The sequence below is a fragment of the Rhodnius prolixus genome, unplaced genomic scaffold, assembly GCF_049639745.1.
Source record: "Rhodnius prolixus isolate KJV_2025 unplaced genomic scaffold, Rpr scaffold_4, whole genome shotgun sequence".
Lineage (NCBI taxonomy): Eukaryota > Metazoa > Arthropoda > Insecta > Hemiptera > Reduviidae > Rhodnius > Rhodnius prolixus.
The window spans coordinates 6,097,409-6,120,315 of record NW_027411614.1 but is presented as its reverse complement, the minus strand read 5'-3'; the positions used below and the strand labels follow the sequence as shown (position 1 = coordinate 6,120,315).

At 34.3% G+C, this 22,907-nt stretch overlaps 1 protein-coding gene across 4 annotated transcripts in view; it reads right to left on the bottom strand.

The window, feature by feature from the left end:
* LOC141456424 (cysteine-rich motor neuron 1 protein-like) overlaps positions 1 to 22,907 on the bottom strand; it is a 515,843-nt gene that overhangs the window by 14,318 nt on the left and 478,618 nt on the right. For 2 of the 4 annotated variants that reach the window (XM_074132413.1, XM_074132417.1), the window contains exon 2: positions 330 to 545. In XM_074132413.1, coding sequence (XP_073988514.1) covers positions 330 to 545 — 216 coding nt within the window. Of the gene's footprint in view, positions 1 to 329; positions 546 to 3,908; positions 4,090 to 22,907 lie in introns of those variants that run through there. The other 2 variants (XM_074132415.1, XM_074132414.1) reach the window with 2 other exon arrangements.

The following is a 22,907-nucleotide window of genomic DNA, read 5'->3' as shown; positions in this document are numbered from 1 at the left end:
GGAGAGGACCTTTTGTTGATCCTGTGTAGATACGATCCGCACACCGCGTGTTTCGCTCTCAGCCTGCTTATTGTCGTAACAACCCATTTATTAGTGACAGTTTCCTTAAACCATGTTTGTCTAGGTAACTGATCTGTCATAGTTTTATAGAATCTTCCTTTATTACCATTACTGTAATCTGTCTGCCATTTTTGTAGTGCTGCTTTTGCAACACTTGATATCGGTGTGTGGTAATTTATAGTTTAAAAGTATAAAAGAGTTTAACCGTAATATAAACAAAATTTTAGCACAGAAATTATAAGTATTGAATTATGAATTTTTAACTTTACCTGTAGGCATAACACATTCGTAGATATCGCAACAATCACCCGGCGACCTGGTTGCATTGTGCTTGATAATATATTTGGAAGTATAGCGGCACTGTGGTGTAGGCATGCAATGATCAGGATTGCATTCACATTTACCAGTAATTTTATCTAGTTCGGAACCAGGAGGGCAGGGAACTTTTTCATCACAGTCATCGCCTCCTGTGCAATTTAGGCCAACTGAAACAAAGCATCAAACCAAGAAAATTAAATATTGGTGAATTTAAATTTTAGGTAGTACAATTTAAACATGAGTAAAGAGTTTAGAAATGAGAATACTTTTGAGTAATGATTCATAATGATCCACTTTCATTGATGCTCTAAATTTCGGGTACCATTCGTGCCTGTTATCTGATGCTTTATTAAGATTTCAAGTATTATGTTTATAGTGTACGTTATAAATTATAACCTGAAATCTAATCAGCTCTTTAAAATAAATATAAAGAAGCTTTTGATGAAGGGCACCATTAATACTCGAAACGTAGAGAAAAAATTAAAAAATTGTGTATAACAAACTTTTACTATTTTTTTTTTGGAATTTTGAATATTACAACATTCTAGGAAGAAAGATTCATTGCTAATTTCAGTTATAATTTTTTATTTATTTTCTACAAAGCTTTCGACTCAACTGTACCTAAATCTATGCTGTTAAAAATGTAAAACATATTATTATCAACAAGCATAAAGCCCTGAAATCGACCTAGTTCCTAGGCCGAAAGCTTGGCAGAAAATAAAAAGTTATGACTGCAATTATTGGCAATAATCTTTCTCCCTTTTAGTGCAATGAATCAGCCACAAAAAACGATGATCAATATGCTAAATTTTAGTTTTTAGAACAAACCTACTTTAAGCTTTAAAAAATGTCTATTTGTGGAATTGGAAATAAAGGTAATTGTTTTTCCGAAAATCAATAATCATCATAACCAAAAATGTTAGTTATTAGTTTTGGAAACGACCATAAGACAATAAAATAATTTTAAATTATTACACAAAAAGAAAGAATCCTGAAAAAGACGTTGTTAAACTCAGCTTACTATTATTACCAAAACTGTTTACACAAACAAAAGGAGTGTTGAACGATCTGTTATGACAGATTAGAAATAGAATTCCTTCTATGCAAATTAAACTGATCGTCCATATTGATTGGCTTTACCAATAATTGAATTGTTTGCAAACTTAATTCCAACTGGAGTAAGGAGGAATTTTGCTGTCCACATTCTCATTGAATTCCAATCAACGATATTATTCTATTATTCACATCACAATAATAATTAGAAGCATTAAAGAAAAAAAAAATTAATGATTTAACCAATTAACCATTAAGTGAATAGTGTTCTTGTTGCCCAAACACCACATTCCACTACAAACAGGAATAAGTAAAGCTTCTGATATGCATCTACTACAGCTTCATTGAAAGGAACAAAAATTAAAATAGAAATTCGAATCTTGAGACCAGCATTTCTGTCCCAAATCTAGGTTTAATAACAAATGATTATGCTACTGTAAACAATCAGGAACACTATAACAATGTGAAAGGTATCACCAGAGTCAGCATGCATAGGCAGCTGGCAAAATAATTTAAAAATCACCACTGTTCCACAATAAAGACCTAAAGGAAGAAAAATAAATCTAGAGAATTAGAGCAAATAAATTGTGACTGAAGTGGAAAATTAAAAAGAAAAAGCTCTTTCCTTACTAAATCTCTTCATGCAGGTGTTCCATATATCTGCTGACATGTCACCTTAACTTGGCGTTAATAGTATATTTAAAGGAAGTTGTAGAAGAAAAAAAATTAAAAAAAAGCGTTTTCTCACATAAGAAATACTATTCCCTCTTTATCTGCTCCATTATAAATATTATATATTGTTCTAAAAAACTGTCTTGACTTTTATTTGTACACTTCCATCTTTTCACTCTGTCATGATAAATATGAATAGTGTAGTAAAAGTGTTTGTAGCCTGTGACACAGAGATAGCAGCACCATCCTCTAACAACAGTTTGCTAAAAGCAATGTTCACATACTACACAACAGACTCACTGCTACAGTTGACGTGTCTTGTTAACTTATTATATTCTATCGAGTCAACAATGCTGGCTGACTACGTTCCTACCTTTTCAGCATATCCTATATTCCAAAAAAAAAATCTACCACTACTGTACAGCTTCTGCAGCGTCTTGTGTACTGCACAAGTGTTTCCTACAAACGATGATCCTCTGTCAACATAAATCTGAATAGTGGAGAATAGCAACCACATCCTACATCATACTTCTCGTTCTACAACAACGATATCAAATTCTTTTTTATATTATTATTCTCGTTTATTTATGTCCGTTCTAGGCCTGCCTAGAGAACATTATTTAATGGAAGGTACTGGTTTCCTTAAAATAGGAACAATTAAAAAATGTGTAATATTTATTATTACACAATAAAAGCAATTAAAAGAAAAGTCACAATTGAAGACTCTTAAAATATTCATTTAAAATTTGATTTAATTAAGCATAAATATAATTATTATCTCATAGCACTGTTATAACTTCAATGTTTATTGTTTTGTCTTGCAGCTTATCTTTTGAATATCTTGTTCTTTTTCTTCATTATTATTGTAAATGTTTAACTTTGATTTTGCCTCTTTCTCTGTTTGACAATACTCTGGTTCTCTATTTTTAAAATCTTTTTCTTCTTCTTTCTATAAAACCTCAAGTATAAATGAGTTTTCCTTTTTAGTTGCATTGTTTATTTTTAAGTTTAAATTCTTTATAATATGCATTGGATTGTATAAACTTAAATACTGATAATACCATAAACAATAGAGAGGTTATTTATATTTGAGTACAGACTGTAGCCGGGATGAATTTTTAATTGATCAAACAACATCTAAAGAACTACTCTGAATATCTGACTTATTTGTGCCGTGGTGGTTAAGTACAGAACGTAAAAACATGTGGATAAATGCTTCACTTTGGTAAAACTCCCAGTAAAATTTGAATTTAGGAGAAAAATCTAAATAGATCTATCCATCAAACAAAGAAAATTGGAGACTCTACTGAAGCAATTGTTATTTTTCAATAAAAGCCAAAATTATGTTGTACACAAATAATATAAAACTTATCAAGATAGAATTTCTATTTAACATCTAATTGTAACACCAATCTAATTTAATTTGAACCCAGACAAATTAAACACTAATACAGCAATAAAATAAGTTTATATACTTGTCCAAAATTCATAATGAATTAAACCACTTTGGTTTATTTCTTAAACTTTTAGGTTTCGTTTAAGAAGCTGAGTTTGGTTATCAGTAAATAGATAATTAATAAGTAAAATACTAACGGTAAGACTGGAGCTTAATCCAATTACTGCGTAAATGAAAACTAACTATTCGTAGAATTCCAAAAAAGTTATTCAAGTCATTCTACAAATTACAAATATATACTGGTAGAATAGACTGTTAGACTTATCTAGCTTGCACCATTCCAAACACATAAGAAAATTTCAAACTCCACAACAAATTGAATAATGTGGAACTATTTTCGAAAACTTACAAAAAAGCATACATGCAAACATACTTGTATCTGTTTTCTAAAGACACAGTTCCACAGGTAGATGTCCGACAGTACTCTTTAAATGTCGAATGTAAAGGCAATAATGAAGTTTTGAGAAGAATGTACAAACTCACAACGGCAATAGCATGACTACGGTGGGTAGTAGGTACTTGTGTGCAGGTTATACCAGCTGGGTTGACTGCAATCGCTGCCTGTTGCAGTGGCTTTCTTGATTAGGATTTGTTTGTAAATTTGATTTGAATTATTTATATGTTTACACCATAATTCATTGTGAAATTAATTATCATTGATCATATCATAGTTTAGCACCAGCATTGTGGGTTGTTAATTTGTTCTTTTCTTAGCTTTAAGCTTTAGTTGCGGAAAATTGTGATCCTGATTCGAGGGGACATATCAATTAGAAAGAGGAGAGAAATCAATCGGGCTACGATGGTCAGAACTAAGGAGACAGGATAAGCAGGACTAGCAGATCTGATTCCTCTGGAATGTATAAGTTCGCCTTGATTCATCATGGGCTTTAAATAAGTTAATTTTTAACAGGTTCTGAGGATAACAAGTTTCGTCTAAAGATTTACTGGGTACGATTCTATCCCTTCTTCTTCATTAGGGAGTCATCAAGTGCAGACGAAATATTCCCTGATAGATTATGACAGCTTACGAATGGCTTGCGGTAGAGCCAAAAGAAAAACGCAGGCCATAACTACTGTAATTATTACAGTAAGTGAAGGTCATGAGAAGCTTACATTCCGGATCCATTATTTTTTTTTTCAATTTCCTTGCACAAAAGGCTTAGTAACTTGGGGTATGGCTTTATGCCAGTAAAAATTGGGGACACAATAGCGGAGCTTTTCGAAGGAGGCGTACATATTGTACTGTTAAGAGACATTTCTATTATAAATGGTAGGTGCGCGCCTTGTCATAGCAAGTAATAACTATATATACCTCATCTTCTATTTTGTTGGAGCCCCAGATGTGCGGATGAGTGAACAAGAAGTGCCAGATACTATGAGAAATGGCGCATGAGTAAGCCAGTGAGACATGCATACAATATGTTGAATATGTTCACAATATGGCAGCCGAGTATGTGCAGAAACGGGGAATTTCAATAAAAGAGGCCCCTGCGGGTCACAGGACGATGTGCACCCGTTATTGAGGGCACAATACGGTTCTGTCACCCTCCCCACGGCATATAACCGGGTTCATCCCCCAATCTACTTTTTCCACCACCACTACTAAAACTCATCTCTAAACTGGGAATATTATACCTACCACAAAAGGGTGTGGGGATTAAAGGCTATCCCTCAATTTCCGACATTGAACGCAACCTTCCAAGCAGAAATCAATATTCTATTGTTATTTAGAAACACTTTATATAATAAACAAAACACCTTACTGCGTAAACACCAAAATCCAAGTAAGATTGTGTAAAAACTGTATAAACACTTAAGCAGGTATAAAGACTTAAGAAGGTGTCAACCACAAAATCCTTTCAAATAGCAGACTTTGATTTATTTCATCCCCAAATTTGGCAGTTCAGAAAAAAATTTTATTTGAATAATTTCAGTTTAAATTATAACGGCACCTCGACTATATCCAGAACTGGTGCCAAAAAAGACGCAAATGCCCGATCAACCAAACATCATTTCATCATACAAAAACATCATTTATACTGGACGGAAAGCAACTAACGTTATATTACTGACAATACAGTATTTTCTTATAAAATAAGTCTACACACATTGACGCACCATTCTACATATTTATTAAATCTTACCCTATCTATTACAACCATTCTCGAATTACACAACTAAATATAATTATAAACATAAAAATTTATATAATAATAAACATAAAAAGTTTTCACGTCATATAAGCACCATTGCAACTTAAATACACCTCAACGAACGCACAACACTACAAAGGAATAGAATCTGTCAGAACAATTACTAGAGAATTTTATCAATGGATTGCGTAACAAAATATTAGGGACAAGATGACGATTCCTTGATCCGACCATTCAAATGCAAGAAATTTAGGGTCAAACTTTCGGTCTGATGCAACAACCTAAAATTTCAATTTGCTGTAACTCATATACAACCGCTTCATGAAAGATGATATTTAGATCAAATGTAGAGATAGAGATGTTCTTTATATGTGACTACAACTTCATACAAATCATACAAAGATATTTAAAATGTTAAGTCATGTTTTGCTTAGATTCCACACGGACGGCCAACACTATGTTCAGTCTTTGGTCATTTTGGTTGCATAGAAATATTGCGCTTCAATTTATTAATTAAGAGAAAAATAAGTGATTATTTAATGATTGCAAAAGAGATGTTATTTTTTTGAGTATTTAAATGATTTACTTCATATGTTTGAACATATTTTATAAAATAAATTCTTTTTTCTGCAACCATGTAGGGAAGTTCTCATTACTCAATTAAAATCAGCTGTGCAATGCCCAACTTCCCACACTAGTGGGGAAAAATTCCCATTAGTGTCACTTTCCGCACTAGTGAGTGGAAAAACTTTATTGTGCTTCCTTGATATAAGAAGTTTTGTTATTAACATAAATATTTTCTGTAAAACTTTAATAAGCTTATTTAACGTAACTAAATAATTAAAAAACGAATATTAAAAATAAAATAAAAATTGAAGGAATATAGAAATAAAAATAATACTTTAATAAATAATTAGATATTTTTAATTATAACAGTTAAAAAGGTTATAGTGTTACCTTATAGAAATTTAAAATGGATTCTAGTGATTCCTGTTTAGAAAACACTCCTCCATCAATAAAAGAAACAGCAGAAAATGTAATAAGTAATGTAAATACGTAAGTAATGTAAATAATTGTAATATAACAATAAATGTTTATAATAAATAAATTACTTTTTGTAGACTGTAAAAATGGAATTTTTAATTTTTTTAGTTAATAAATCTAATGGTTGCAGAAAAAATATAATATTTAACTCTAGTGTCAAGTATTTTCCTCACACTCGGCAATTTGCACTTGCACTCGCCTCGCTTCGCTCGCTCGTGCGTGTAAACCCGGCCTCGCGTGAGGAAAAGTACTACTTTCCACACTTGTTAAATAAATAACTATTTCTTTATTTTTTGATGTTTTTTAATTCAATTAATTTTTAAAAAGTATTAATTTTTGCTTAGCTTTTGAAAATACAAAATGTAGGAAACGAGAGGTTACTTTTTAACAATTAATTGTCCTTTCAATTAAAAACAAAAAGTACCGCCCATATATTACTACCCTAACAAAGCTGGGTGGAGGGGGAAATCACAGTATAATCTCGTTGGCCGCATTAAAATTGCTTGTAATTTACCAACGGGAGACGTGGGTATTAATTTAAACAGATTATCTGATTAGTGGAGGAGAGTAATATGTAGAGAAGTGGAGGTTATAAATTACAGCTATGTAATGTGCCCTTGTGTGCTGTAAAGCTGTTGTGAATTTGGTCCCAGTGTGTGTGTGAGGGGTTGTGCCCGGGAGGATGGGTGGATTTCTGGGATGTGAGGATGGAGAATGAACCAGAACAGCTTGTGTTTCCTCTATGGTCGCTCCAACGTCGGTTAGCACCTTTATCGTTGTTTGTAAACTATTCTCATTTCTAGTTTGTTGTAGTCATATAGCTACAATCAGTGGGATTGGATTCCTAAAAAGTTGTATTATCCTGGACAATATAAAACATATTTTGGAGTATTTTTTTTTGTTTTTATTTTCACTGATAACGTTGGGCCCGCACATTCTTTCGAAAACTCAGTCAGCAAAAGAAGTTAGAAATCGAACTGACAGCAGAATTATTTTTGAAAATTTTTCTTTGCAAGTTCTAACATGAAAGTTCTGGAATCCAGTTGCCCAACAATCAAAGTGGATATAAGAGTACCTGTGAGAACTAGCGGGGTTGGTAGAACTAGAAGCTAGGAGAACCTACCCATTGTCGAACATCTTATTGAGAAAGGAATGAAGACAGATTTAGTCATCACTGGGTCAATTTTATGTATTTAAAAACCTGGAAAATGTTCAATTCAAATAGTTCTTAAAATTATGAATTCGAAAAATGTTTAAATTAAGAAACTCGAGAATTACGAAGTAAGAAACAGTCGTGTGATTCTTCACACACACCAGATTAAAGTATGTCGAGCATTCTTTACCATTTATACTATAGTACTCTCTGGGAATCGCAGAATTGAGCTAATCGAAAGGAATCAATCGAACTCCGGAAGTAAAAAAAAGAATTAAAAGATCCATAAATGATTGAGTGTGCAACTAACATAAATCTCGAGTTTTATTAAAAAAGTTCCACCATTTTACAGAATAAGAGAGGAAATAATCCAATATTTTTATTATTATAATCTCTTTTCAGCCTCTAGCTCAATCTATCATTTCCTAGCTCACCAACAATTCCAGAGCTGCTGAGCCGTAGGATAAAAAAGAAAAAAGCAATTCCCTGTACTGGAGAACAAAAGAGCCAACCAATAATGGGGACAAGGGATTATCTGACAGTTTAATTAAATTTAAAACATCCCAGTCGCCAATCCAAGTCCCATATCCCGTATTTTACTGCAAATCTAAGCCTAATGATTTTGAAATCTTTAATTCTTTTACTTTCAGACTAAAAATTAAGTCCATCCTTATTGATGGATTTAGTCAACAGTTTCAGTGTGTTTCGTAAATTTGTAAAGATTCCACTCAAATGGGCGCTAAGTTTTATTTGCATTTTTCTTCATCATATTATAGTTAAAAGAAAATCACATGATTCCAAAAGATTGTTTTCTATTGCACAAATGATTGATTCTTTCCTTAAAAAAATTTATGAACAAAGTGAATCCTGCTCAGACTAATCGAAAAGTGGAGAAAACTTTCCACGATGGAAAGTTCATTAAAGAGAGGAACGGAGAGAAGTAATAACGAGGTAAGCTCGCAGAACAATAAACGCGGTTTAAGAGAGATAATGGTGGCAAGATTGTATGTGTAAGGATTCCCTGGGGATTATGAAAGAAGTTAGGAAATAATTGCTTCGTTAAGTAACTTTTCATCTGATTAATTTTAATTATAATTAAAGTTATTCCTTTTATTATTTTTTTGATATACCAATAAGAAATAGAAACAACTTTGAAGGAGTGAATTTCGTAAAGTAATTATGAGTGTAGATTAATAAGTGAGAGATCTCTATTCAGGTTTCTACGTGTTAGTAAAATTTTGAGGCTTGCGTTCCTCGTCTAAGGCAGCTGATGGGATTGTTGGAGTAAACCCTACCTGCAAATGTTAACTTAGACTAATACGAGGCATGTCCAGAAAGTAAGTGTACTGAGGCTCTCACTGCCGTGTAGCCTGATTCCTCCCCTCCGCAACGAGACCGGTTCGAGGTCAGTACGTTGAGAACTGTCGACGCGACAATAGGTTTCGTGAAAAATGTACATTAGTTTGGTGTCCTTGATTTTATCTGTTGTAGCATACATCTTAAGAATATATCCTCGTTTATACCAGGAATTTTTCGCAAAAACGCAAATTTAGTAGCTAAGTATTGAGTGTTTCTGGTTCACAAAAGGCTGAGGTTTTTTTTGGGGGGGGATTAATTTCATAGATAATTTTATTAAATGTGAATTCGATAATATTAGGCGCCACGGTAGCCGAGCGGTTAGAGGCGAGACCTGCGAAGCTAATATGTATTGTGATACTAGGTTCGATTCCAGGTCTTAGGCCTTGGATTTTATTTAATGGTTAATTAAAGAAATTTACAGTAAAGTATGTTTGCTAGTCGCCTCCGTCCACGACACCTAATTGGTAGTTGGACGTTAAGCCCCGCCTGAAAAAATAGGCGATTCCTTTAATTCGATAATATTAGGGCCAGAAATTTTTTCAGTTCTCGTTTCGGCTGAACATTTTCTAAATTTGGAACATTTTTTATATTGAAGTAAACTAATATTTCTAAGAAATTGCTATTCATTAAGAGAAGTTAATTACCTGATGCCGTAAATCAAGCAAGATTAGGTAGAAAAAACGGTCTGTTTAAAATAAATTCAGGTGTATAGAAGTTAAAAAGCTGTGTACTGAATAGTAAATTTTCAAAAATGTTGAAAATAAAGATTGAAGGTAAATAAAAGTGTAAAACAAAAAAAAAAATTGCCTCGCTTTAGAAGAAGATATAACGTAGGATCTATGTGATATAGAAGAAACAGTTTAGGAAGGGAAGGCAAGCTCCGCAGGTACAGGTTATATGGGACTTGTGTATGTACAAAATGGGAGGAGTTCGAGTTTAACAAGTCCTTTGATACATCACGCAGTTCATCGCTGATCTCAGGGTGACATTCTTTCTGGGGCCCTTTGCCCTATTCCTCTATATGTTTACTTATGTCTACATCCTCTGCTCGTTTTACCCTCTTACTCCCCTTTTCAAACACTTTTCCCCCCCACTCTGGACCCCTTGAGAATAATAAAAAACAAATTTATAAAAAAACAGCTGTTCGCTTTATTTTTATAAAAAAAAAAAAAACGTCACGTTTTGTAGCAACATCTGTTTTGTTGAAAAATTGAGTAAGATAATGTTTTATTTTTCACAGAATGAGAAACGATTGTAAACTATGGTGGCGTAATCTCTAATAAATAACACGTCTCCTTCGTACTAATAAGTTTTAGTATGTTCCTCTTTACATCTTCTAGTTTTCGCCAAAAAGATATTGTTGCGAATGCGTTAAAATTTCTTATTTTTTTTTAACCCAGAAATACGTGTGTGTATTGGTGTGACGTGAACATGAAAATGAGATGTGAACACATAACATAGTCTGTTCATGGTCAGCATTATTATAAGTGGGCCGGACTAACTTACAGTGCAGCAGACATTAACGAGCGTTTTGTCTTAATTTCATTGAAAACCAGGAATTACATTAATACAACTAACGGAGCTCACAGTAAAATGTAATAAATCTCTAGCTTTTTTATTTTTTGTTAAATCAAAACACCGTGAACTAATCGTATCTCATAATTTCAAAACATTTTGACATACACTTTTTTTTTGCTGCCACCATAAGATAAGTATCTCTAGAAGAAAGATATAAACCTTTACTGAAGCGAATCTACGTACATGAAAATTGTGGCCATCAAAAATGGCCATCTGCAACCATCTGATTCCTATTTCATATTCACATAGTGAGTTATACACTATTTCCCATTTGAAGAGGAAACCATCTGCCAAAAATATTCTTGTTTATTCTACCTGATAGTATAGCACCTGCTTACGAATAGTATGCTGGCTTGGCGAATAATTCATGCACAAAATATGGACTAAGTTTACCCGAAAATTTTGACTAGTTGAGTCTCTAGTTAAGAATTTTTCGATATTTACAATGATCACTCACATTCGCTTAAACTCAATTTACCACAAAATTTATTCACTTCTGTCCAACCGAATTTTGTATTTTATTCATATATATACAATTCATACTAGTATTATTAAAGATAATGAATGAATCCGTAAATTTCACTTAAATGTGACCGTTTAAAGTGAAAATTCACCTCTCCCCCAAGAGCTGATTTAAGAATAAATGGGGAAAATGTTCGCAATAAACATTATAGATCTACCTAAAAGTCAAGTAATGGCTATTTTTTCAGGCAGGCTTAACGTCCAACTACCAATTAGGTGTCGTGGACGGAGGCGACTAGCAAACATACTTTACTGTACATTTTCTTTTATTAACCATTAAATAAAATCCAAGACCTAAACTGGGGGAATCGAACCTACTAAACCAACAATAAATCTTAGCTTTGCGGGTCTAGCTAGTATCCGCTCGGCTACCGTGGCGCCCTATAGATCTATCTATAAGTAATGAGCATATGGAATTTAACATAAATCCCAGAATTCCCAAAAACTGAAAAAACCTACTCCGTCATATGGTGGCACATCCGGTTGCCTAATATTGCCAAGCTTGTTAAGAGAAGTACTACTTCGAAACAGGAAATATGATTTTTTTTTTTCTTTCCGTTTGTGAGTTATCTAACCACAACTCACTGATCATTCACTCAAAAGTCCAATTTGTTAAAAATCTGGACTGAGCGGAACTCAAAATGGATATTTTTGGAGTAAAAAAAAATCTCTAAACTTACGCAGCTTACCTTTCTCTTACAAAATAAATGAGAGGACATAATAATGATTTAAAACAATTTAAGTAAATTAAAAATCAATGAAACAAAAATTGAACAAAAAAAGAAGCTTTATGGTTGCCATGGAAGAGGAACAAAGATGGAAGGTACTTTCTACTGGCTAATCGAGTCTTACAGTAAATTCAATTAAGGGGCTTCGTCGAAGATGGGAGGGTGTAGAAGGGCGCTAACTGAAGAAAAGGAGTAGATAAGTCTGTAGCCGGGAGGGGCCGTTAGCTACAGCTAATTGAGTTTACAGAACAGCGAGAGGGGACACACAAACAACCTTCCCAATCGATGTTTACAACAAATCCGTCGATAAAGGAAACATTCAATAAGTTTTTAATCGATTTAATTACCAAAGATAAACATCTTATTTCTTATTAAATGGCCGAAATATAATGTAATTAATTTTGTAAAATCAAATTACCATTACTTATAAACTAATTTACATAGTGAATGGACGAAAATTCTTCTGTACTTGTGGAAGGGCCGCAGACAACTTTACAGCTTGCGTATCAAGTGAGGAAACATCTCAGAGGAAATCCATCCTTTGATGTTCGGCGAACGATGGGTTGGCTTCAACAAACCTATCATTAATTCACGGAGAGAGACATAGGGAACTCGATGAAGTATTAAGACGACTGTCAGAGGCAAACTTGATTAGGGACAAAGATAAATACTGGTTTTTTACCACGCAAATAAGGAGAGGTTCTGAGGAGCAAAGGTAAGCTTTCAGCAATCAAGATTTCAGCTTGACTAGGTCCTGCTTGGGCCCTCATTAAGACCCAATATCATAATTTAGGAGAGTTCTACATGGCATTGGGAAGTTTTAGAACATATATAGTATCTTATTTTCCAAGTCCCATGATTTCGGAAGAAATGCTATGGGATGTTTCTGTCTCCAGGAGTTTCTCGATATTTTTCTTGTCAAAATATGATGGTTGATTTATGAAAACCAGATGTTCGAGGCGGGAAAAAGTTAGAAAAGATGAAACCAGACAGAAGATGGGAGTGGAGAGGAACGTCTTGGAAACTGGAGAGACTAAGAGTAACTCACGTGGTATGGACATGTAAGGAGGATGGGTCCAGAAAGATTGCCTAAGGAAAAGATGGACATCGAGGTGGATGGCCGAAGGAGGGGAGGAAGACCTAGAAGGGATGGAGAGACCAGGCGGAGGAGATGATGGCAGGATATGGTCTAATGGAAGAACAGGCAGACGATCGAGCTACACTCAATGGCAGAGGAAAAGAGCATTTACACTCAATGGCTGAAGGGAACCACGAATTGTGGAAAATCCTTAAAAACAAAACAAAAAATTAAAACCTATTCATCAAAATGAAGAACATTCTTGAATTGTTGTTCATTATTTTTGGTGACTGATTCATAGTTTCAATAGGATGAAAAAAATAATTGCCATTTCAGTCGTGATACATTTATGCTGCCGAGCTTTCGACCTATGGACTAGGTCATCTTCAGGGCTGTGGAACATGTTTAAAGATTGTTAACAATGATTCTATTAAAATGAATATGTATAATATAATGAAATTTACAAAAATTATTTACCTAGTTTACAAAGTAATATTTTACATTACAGGGTTGGTGTGTCTTCTGAATTTTTCAATTCTTGAATTTTAAAATGGCGAAAAATATCCCAATGAAATTGAATTTATGATTAGGGTCAACAAATCGAAAAGAAATAAAGCTAATTGAGAAGAATTAGGGCGAAAGTAGAATTTTTGAAAGAAACAGAAATAAGAAGGTAGAAAAAACAAGAAGGGATTGAAAATGTAGGTTATGTTTGATATAACATTAAACGAAAAGTACTCCCGGATATCCTGAATATGTTCGCTTCACTTTACCATCCTTTGTGATAACTGTGTTTCACGTTGCAAGAGAAAGGAGACGAAGTAATGATAATAATTAATAAGAAGAACGACACTCTGTTATTTCATTTTTCTACTAGAACCAAATTGCTTGTAAGTTTTCCACACTTGGAACTTGACGATTACGGCCAACCCTAAAGGGACCAACAACTCCAGCTCAGTATATTAGCTTACTATCTCTAACAGGTACTAGTAGTCTAAAGCCAGCTGTCTAGGTTACTACCAACAACTTTATATACCATCTTGTTTATCTTGCAATGTTGACTGTAGACACAGTTAAAGGGAGCTTTAAACCCAACTACCACCTTCACCCCCGCAACAGCTCTCTTTGTGTCCATTTCTAGAACTAACTTAAAATGCTCACTAAAACACTACACTCACAACTACAACATATACAAACCTTCTTCTTTCCAGTTAGATGACCAGGGGAATCATCTTTGTACCTTTGACCTATTTTAATTGTTTTTTTTACCCTTTTCTTCTTCTTCTTATCTCATTACCTCTATCTTTAACTCTGTCTAGACACATAATGTACCACGCAATATCCTACCTGTACCTATCTCATCTCTCTAAAGATTAAAAAATGTATTTCTTACTGTAAATAAAAAGTTCAGCAACAACAATTGTCATTAATTACCTAAGTTGAAAAACTTGATTCGTTAAGATTTCCTTTCATTCGCTAACTAAGATTGGTTTTAAGGTTATGCTAAATCCATTATGGATTGTATTTGGCTTAATTGGTAGTTAAATCTTCAACTGAGAGTTTGTTGTCGAAACAAAACACTATTTTGTGAATTTGTCCGGTTCTCTGAAAGTTGTTAATGTCCTCAGCGACACGAATTAATGGAAGTGGTTCAGCAGCTTCAACTGATGCAACTTTGTCAAAATCGACAACTAACAATGACGAAGATATGAAGAAAAGAAACAACAAGCTATTAGAAGAAGAAATATGGAAAAAGCAACCATTACAGGTTCCGGGCGGTCATCAAATCATGAGAGGTAGATTAATCTAGGTAGAGATTTCGACTTCCGTTTCTTTGCTACAGTTACTGGCTGAAACCGTTGGTGGATACAATAAAACTCCGTGCTAAATGGAGGATAAAATTAATGATATTATCCTGCACTGCATTATCAATTATCAAAGGGTATTATCAATCACATTTATATAGAACTATATTAATAGGCCAAGGTAACCGAGGGTTGACGACCGAAAAGCTAAGAAGTGTTGTGTGGGTTCGACGATTACCCGGTCTAGACCTTGGATGTTATTTAATGGTTAATGTGAAAACCCATGTTTCCCGACCATTATTCGTAAAGCAAGTTTGCTAATCGCCTCCATCCACGACACCTAATTCGGTAGAAGTTTCTTATAGTGATAATTTACTCTGATTTTTTAAAAAAACTTAACTAAATCTAGCTTGTGTTCCTAAAGCTAAAGATGATTATTATTAGATCCTGTAGGATAGATACCTTTTGAAAGGAAGCGCCAAGAAATAGGAGGGAAAAAGACTGACGGTGTGGTAAGTTATTAAGAACCCACACAAAGTATTTACCAAAACCCTAATTTTGTTAGGTTTGAAGAAAGCAAGTTGGAATTATAATTTATGTTAGAGACAATTGAGGTTTAGGAACATTGAAGATTATTCTAAAGAATTCAGAACAACCTTATTTCTTAAGGATTCAGGAAGAGCTTTACTCTGTTATCGTAGCCTACGAGGAAATGTAAAAGAACTAGGCCCATTATCTTCGTGGGTCCTCCTAGAATGACGCGTGAGGAAACCCCATCAGCATCAGACTAAAGTAAAGTACCAGACACTTTCCTCAAGACCACATCAAGTCTTTGGCCGGACCCAGACTAGCAAGGACACCCCATACAGTAATGTAGTCTTGGTTATCTTCTTTCTCAGCTCTTTTTTGGTCCAAACGCACAACAAAAAGGTTCTAGGACTATAAAAAAGGCTCCTTACCAGGACTATTTGACTATCTTCAGGGAAAAAAATGTCGAGGCTACAATACCTCATACCATACCATACTGCAGCATTGATATCCTATATTTGCGCGGAATGACGCAAGGATTAGACTTTTTCCTTTTCCGGTTCAATTTGGTTGGACCACCCAATTTTTTGAACTTTTTTTTTTTATTTTCTAAGAAGACCATTTATTTCAATCTTTTTTATTTTGTCTTTAGTGATCTTCATCCTGTGATGAGCAGCAAGAAATTAATGAATTATCTTTCACTGGTTGGATTTGCTTTCAGACATATCGATAACACCCAGTGATTTATTGTGTTTACACTTCGGAGTTCACCATTTTTTATCCTTTCCCTTTTACTTCCTTTTGTGGCATCTCTTCATGCTTGTTTGTTACCCTTTACCCCCAGATAAATATCAGTTATTTCTTCTTCTATTCTACTAGATCTTTGTCTCCATTATTTTTACTCTGTCTTCTTCTCCTCCTATCAGCTTCCAACGCCCCCCTTTTAGAACGATTATTCATTTGTCCCATTTGGTCTTCAACTCTAAATGTTTCCAAAGGGTACTCTGGAAATACACAGACCCCCACAAACTTTATCCTTCAGTTCACTTTCATTCATTCGACCAAAGTTATTGATGAATGGTCCTCCCTCCTATCAACTAAAGGGAAAAAGAAGTACCAGAAAAAAAACCCTTATCTACAGAGGAGAAAGGGTTGATATTGCTTTAATCATCTGAAATGATTAATTATCATCGTGTTGATATTTCTCTCACTCTGATCATCTTCTCTCTTTTAATAACTATTAATTAACTTCCGCCATTTTCTTTATGATTTTTTAATTAATTAGAGGCCGGGCTAATGATTCTTTTTTTAAATTTACCAGATGTTTTAGATATTTATTTTCCTTCCTTTCATTTTAGTTCTGTGTCTACAAATCGAAGTATAATTAACTTTTTTTCTTTTTTTTTTTAATGTCTTGAACAGTTTTCATAATATCGTTTTAATATTTTTGGAAATCTAAGGAGCAGCAGCTGGTTTCGAACACAGGATCTCCGCATGGGAATCCAGAACGCTAATCGCACAGCTATTATTATTATAATTTTATATAAACAAGTGTACCTAATTCGACATAGAAACTATTGCTTTGTTACCTATTTTTCTGGAAACTGATTTGTGTTGAAGCGAAAAAAGTTATCTTTTAAATAATGATATATCCTTTATTATAAAGAAAATTTGGAAATTTTTCTGTTAGAAAAACAAACAGAAAACGAAGTTAAAGATGTTCTTCTTCATTACGCTTTTTTCGTGATACGCCGAATGGTCTTAGTGTGATTATGTCATTGTTTTAAAACTAGATTTCTCGTCTTCGGGAGGTTAAATGTTTCCCTACCGGAGACTGTGGCATCTGGTAATTTTTACCAGAATTTTCTAGGCTTATTCCAGTGCTCTGGGCGAATGAGTCGCCATGCTCCCTAGTGTCCTGTTACTACTTTATTAGTTTATTGTATTGGTATCTGGCAACCTTTAGCCGGATTTGTTGTTTTTAAACCCCGGTATCTCTTATGAGATGAGGGGCGAGTGGGGAACATTGGGCATTTGGAATGCCTGCGATCTTTCCCCTATCTGGTGGCGCCGCCACCAGAAAACAATCTAATGTCACTGCTTAATTTTGTTATGTTACTTTCTTCAGCTAAGAATTATGGTACAAGAAGTTAAATGCAAAATATTCATTTGAAAAACCGTTGAGTTCCCCGTATTCATCCCTGGGACAAATAAATTCACATCAAATTTTTTGTTTAAGTGCTTCAACAAAAAAGGGGATACTAAAAATAATAACAAGAAAAAGAGTAAATTATCCGAATTATGTTGAGCTCATTAAAAGAGGAAGTTCTCTAATTAGGGTTTAGGTAAAGATGGTGGAAGTAGAAGGAGGAATGAAGCGAATTGTGGGTACACGGTGATTATCTACACAACCAAGAAGTAGGAGTATTGTTAGGTGTTTTGCTTTTAAGCGAGATGAGTAAGAAGAACTCCCTTTCTCTTACTCTACTTCGTGGAGGCCCGCCCGGCACAACCGCCAGCTAACCCAGGGAGGCGGCACAACATTAGCTAACCAAGGAGAAGCCAGCTGATAGCCCTGGCTTGGCCCCTTCACACTTTTACGAAAAGTGCTGGCACCTGACGCGCTTTAAAACCTTGAAAAGGTAATTACTTTTTTTTTTTCTTCTTCTTTTTGTCGGAAAGGGAATTAGACTCTGGATGGAAAGGATCTGGGAAACAAGAGAACAGGATGAGGATGAAGAAAATCAAGCGTGGGAAAGTGTTAATGAAAAAATAAAGGCTTGAGTAATTTATGAAATGGAAGTCTGGATAGTCTTTATTAAATTTTAAATGACAGCCTGCAATTAAAGTGTTGGAGTGCGCTTAGCGTGGAAATCAATTAAATTTTCTTCAAAGGCTAAATTTCCCTTTACTCCCACTCTTCTAAGACTCTAATTTTCAAATTTTCTTACAATTCCAAACATTTGAATCAGATTACATTTAAGTCGTAAGTAATATGCATATTAATATTTTTCTAATCATTTTACAATGTTCCAATAAAATGTTTACAAGTCGTTTATGAGAAAATGTTTAAATACAGTCGACTATCGATAAATCGAAATCCAAGGGACTAGAAGAAAAATTCGAATTATCGAGACTTCAAATTATCAAGAAGGCAAAAAAAATTCGAATTATTAAGAGTTTTTATTATGTATATAAGTATGTACACACGAATATTGAAAATACGTATGAGCTTACCTAAGTTTTAGACATATATAGCCTCAAATAAACAAGTAAAAATAATGGAAACGACAAAAAAATTGAATACGTATTAACATTTCAATAAATAACAATATACATATGTACCTAATTTAAAAAATGAAGAACAGTTTTTTGTTTCAATGTGGCTTGACTTAGTCAAGTGACTTAGAATTGTGGAAAGCGTTGATGGTGGAATATTGAAAGTTTTGGCGATATCTTTTTTTGTTTCGAACCACTTTTCACGGTCGCGATAATTTTTTTTTTGTCGGACACAGTAACGGAGATGTACTTCCCATCGTGACAAACTAAGAAAGAGAATTGTAAAGTTAAACTGGGCTGAGAGGAGGGAAACATTACGCAGGAAATTAACAATGAGCGGAAAATGAGAAGTAAACATTACTAGGGAAAATTCGAATTATAAAGTGGGGAAGCGGCCTCTTTCGAATTATAGAGCCTTCTCTCCCCCTGTTGTTAAGGGAAAAGGATTTCGAGTTATCGAGCGTATCTAAATACACTGAATTTTTTCGATTTACCGAAGTTAGCAGCTGTAGAGTTCGAATTATCGAAAAATTCGAATTATCGAGAGTCGACTGTACTGAAAAATATAGTAGAGTAGCAATTTTGGTAGCCGATCATGTTTAAAATTGGAAATCTAGTCTTAAATTTGGTTGTTATTCATATTATGAAGACAACAAGGCGGTACCTTAGTAGTAATGGCTCTTCAGAAAGAAGTCTAAACACTCATCTCTCTCTCTTAAATCCTATCAATCGAATTTTTAAATGTTGCGATTAAAAGTTGGAGTACGCCCCGCAACTAGTACATCGCGTTTAAAGGAAACTGTAGAGGAGTCCTTCTTCATTTAGAAGATGACCTGGCCACCAGTGTTTTAACTGACTAGGAGGATTTCCTGGCAATGAAGTAAGTTGGGAAACTAGAAGGTTAAGATGTATGGAAAAAGAGAACTGGGATCTTGCAGCTTCAGTAACACAGGGAACAAGGAGATCTCGGTGCAAGGTACGATTTAAAAAAAAAAACAAAGTAAGCAGCGTTAAGGATTGGATTCTGTAGATGATACTGGAAGCTTTGGCTGAGCCCTAAAGTTCCATTCCTTATAACCGAACTCGTTTTTGAGTATTATGGTGTAGATGAAGTCGTTTGTTGTTCAAAGTTTCGATCGTTTGTCGAGAAGTCTGAGAGAGAAGTTTGAATCGTCTGTTTAGTTGTTGCCGTTCAAGTTTAGTATGTGGACTTCAGATTAGTTTACGAAAAGTTATAAGTCTTAGTTACTTAACACCCCGAAGACGGGTGGAAGAATAGTTCGCCTTAAGGACAATATAATGTTTTCATTAATTTGTAATTCTCTATTTCCTTAGCCAGAGTACAAGGGATTCTACATGGAATTGAATTGAGCGATAGACCAGGACTGAGTCCTTTATGATGGGAAAAAGAAAAGCCAAGGAAAACTCTAAAAAGAAAAACATACACGATTACAATACTTTCTCTAAGTAGAGTAAGAGAAAAGTAAAATATGTGCATCACAATGAGGAGATAAGAGAAATTAAATATTTCCCTTTTTTCCATTACACTCCATCTTAACTAATATATTTTCTTTGAATAAATTTCTCTAAAAACAAAGAACTTAAATATTCCATCACTTTTCTTTATCACATTTTCCCACCGAAAAGCAATTTTCTTGAAACTAAAGAGAGCGTAGAAAAACCACAATCCTTCATGAGGAGATTCATTTCCATATATTTAATTTTCAAACAGCTGTGGAGAATTTCCCGCTTGCTGGGTCTCTTACTACAGTCGTTACGATTTCTAATTGAAATTATTTTCCGATTAAGAAAGTATGATTATCTTTTCTTTCTCTTCGTAAAGGATTCGTATTGTGATCGTGCCAAATCTGCAAAAAGGGGTTTTCTCACTTGATGTACATGTTATGAAGGGTCCTGGAATTAAGAAACAAAAAAGTTTTTTGGGCCCAGGCGAAACCCAAACGGAACTCCAGCAAATTAAAACATCAGGAAGGGTTCCAGAAAGGGTATGTCTTCCTGCAACATCCTGTAACTACTCAGTCCTGTATCTAAATCTAACTTGAATGATGAATTGTTTTCCGTCAGATGATGAAAATTAGGAATCTCTTCCACCTGCCAGCAGAATCTGCAAAGATAATACGTTCTAGGGACTATTTTCTTCTTTTTTTTTTCAGGTACTCTCCGTATCAATAACTCCTGTTTCTACTCCGACCAAGGCTGGCTTCAGAGTTCCTTCGCTTATGATTTCCAGACGAATCTTCGTCGTCTTGGTCTTGGAAGTTTTACTTCCTGGGAGAAAGAAAGAGGAGAGAGAGGTCTGTGTAAAAAAAAGAGAACCTTTTCAAACCCTTTGGAAACCCCCCAAAAAAACTTCCTCTTAAGGAGAGAACCTAAACCACATACACACACACACACGCTCAAAAAATCTAATTAACGGAAGTATACTTTATTAATTACTCATTAATGTTCATCCAACAGGAAATTGGTGGACAAAACCTAATAAAAATAAAAAATTGCCTAAACTTCGTATTGATGTATGATGGTTCTCATTTATGTCGTACGCTGTTGTGAGCGGGTTTGACGCGTTAAAGCGGATACCATATGTATATATACATTGCAAGCCAGGGAGCAAGAATTCCACTATATAACCTGCTGATTGATGGTGTTATATATATAAGGGTAATCGATCATACCACCCTCTTGCGGCAGTCACACGAACCAACCGCTGTTTACCAATGCTCCGCAACTACCCTATTATATATTTTGTTGTCTTCTTTACGTGATTTTTTTTTTTGTTTTGTTACCTTATCTTCTTTTTTACTTATTTTTCACCCAATCACAAAGTATTGTCTTAATAATAACTAGGCAACACGAAAGTGATTTAGTGAACAAACAGATTGAAGTTTCAGTTTAAGCTAGAAGTAGAAATTATAACAGAAAAATAAAAAGATTACAACTAAAGCCTCTACCCACACATCATTTGTTTGACAGACTTGTTCTTTTTACAATTAAATATGTCTTCTACAAAGAATTGGTCGTGTCAAAAGTAATTGGACAAATAGAGATTTCCCTAATAGCAATAACTTGTTTAATAAACAGGATATCCAAATGTAGATACAATAAAGTGGAAGTGACTGCTGTCAGGGCAAATGAAGACTTGAATCATTTCCTACTCTTTGATTTGTTTCATTCCCCTCTTTGTTTTCGTCTCCTTTTATTGCCCATATCCTTCTTCTATTGCTCTGATCAAATGAAGGACTTTTAAATATAGAACTTTAAAAGTCAGTATTGAATACAACAATAACAAATCTTTTTATACATTAATATTTCTTAGCTAGCTCTGCTATAGATTTAAGCACATAGATGTTGGTGGAGAATATTATGTCTTCGTAGCGAAATGGTGCATCTGTATATGTCGTAAAACATTCGAGTCCTGTATGGCAAAAGCAGCAGAATACAAAAGTGGCAGACAGATTACAGTAATGGTAATAAAGGGAGATTCTATAAAACTGTGGCAGATCCGTTACTTAGACAACCATGGTTTAAGGGAACTGTCACTAATAAATGGAGAGTGTGATGTTTTAGTGACAAGCACCTAGACGATGCTGGTTGTATGGCGAAAGCCAATGCCAAAAAAAAGGCAAAAAAACAACAACAAATCTTTGACTAATAATTACAGATAGCTCATGTACTTGGAAAGAGATGATGGAGACGATATAATATGATGGAATGGAGTATAGTGGCTTACAATAATTATAATTGTGGTTACCCGTCGAATTCGCTCATTAAAATGGATTTGTATAAGTTCTTTTAAATTATGAGGAACAAAATGGATTCCTATGAATTGAGGAGAATTGAATGAAGGCTTGAAATGGTAAAACAAGACCGTAACTATTTTGCTCGTCCATTGTTTCCCAACGAGCTGTAAGTGTGAATTAGAAATACAAATCTATTGTGGCAAAAAGATCCATCAAGTTTGCCCCATAATGGTTAACAGTGTTTTATTTACAGCATACATAGTCTGTGAATTGTGTGGGCCTGTGTGTGGAGATCGTGAACTGGAGATGACGTGCGATCAGATAAACCTAAACTTCTACCTGTGCAGGCTCTGATTTAGCCAA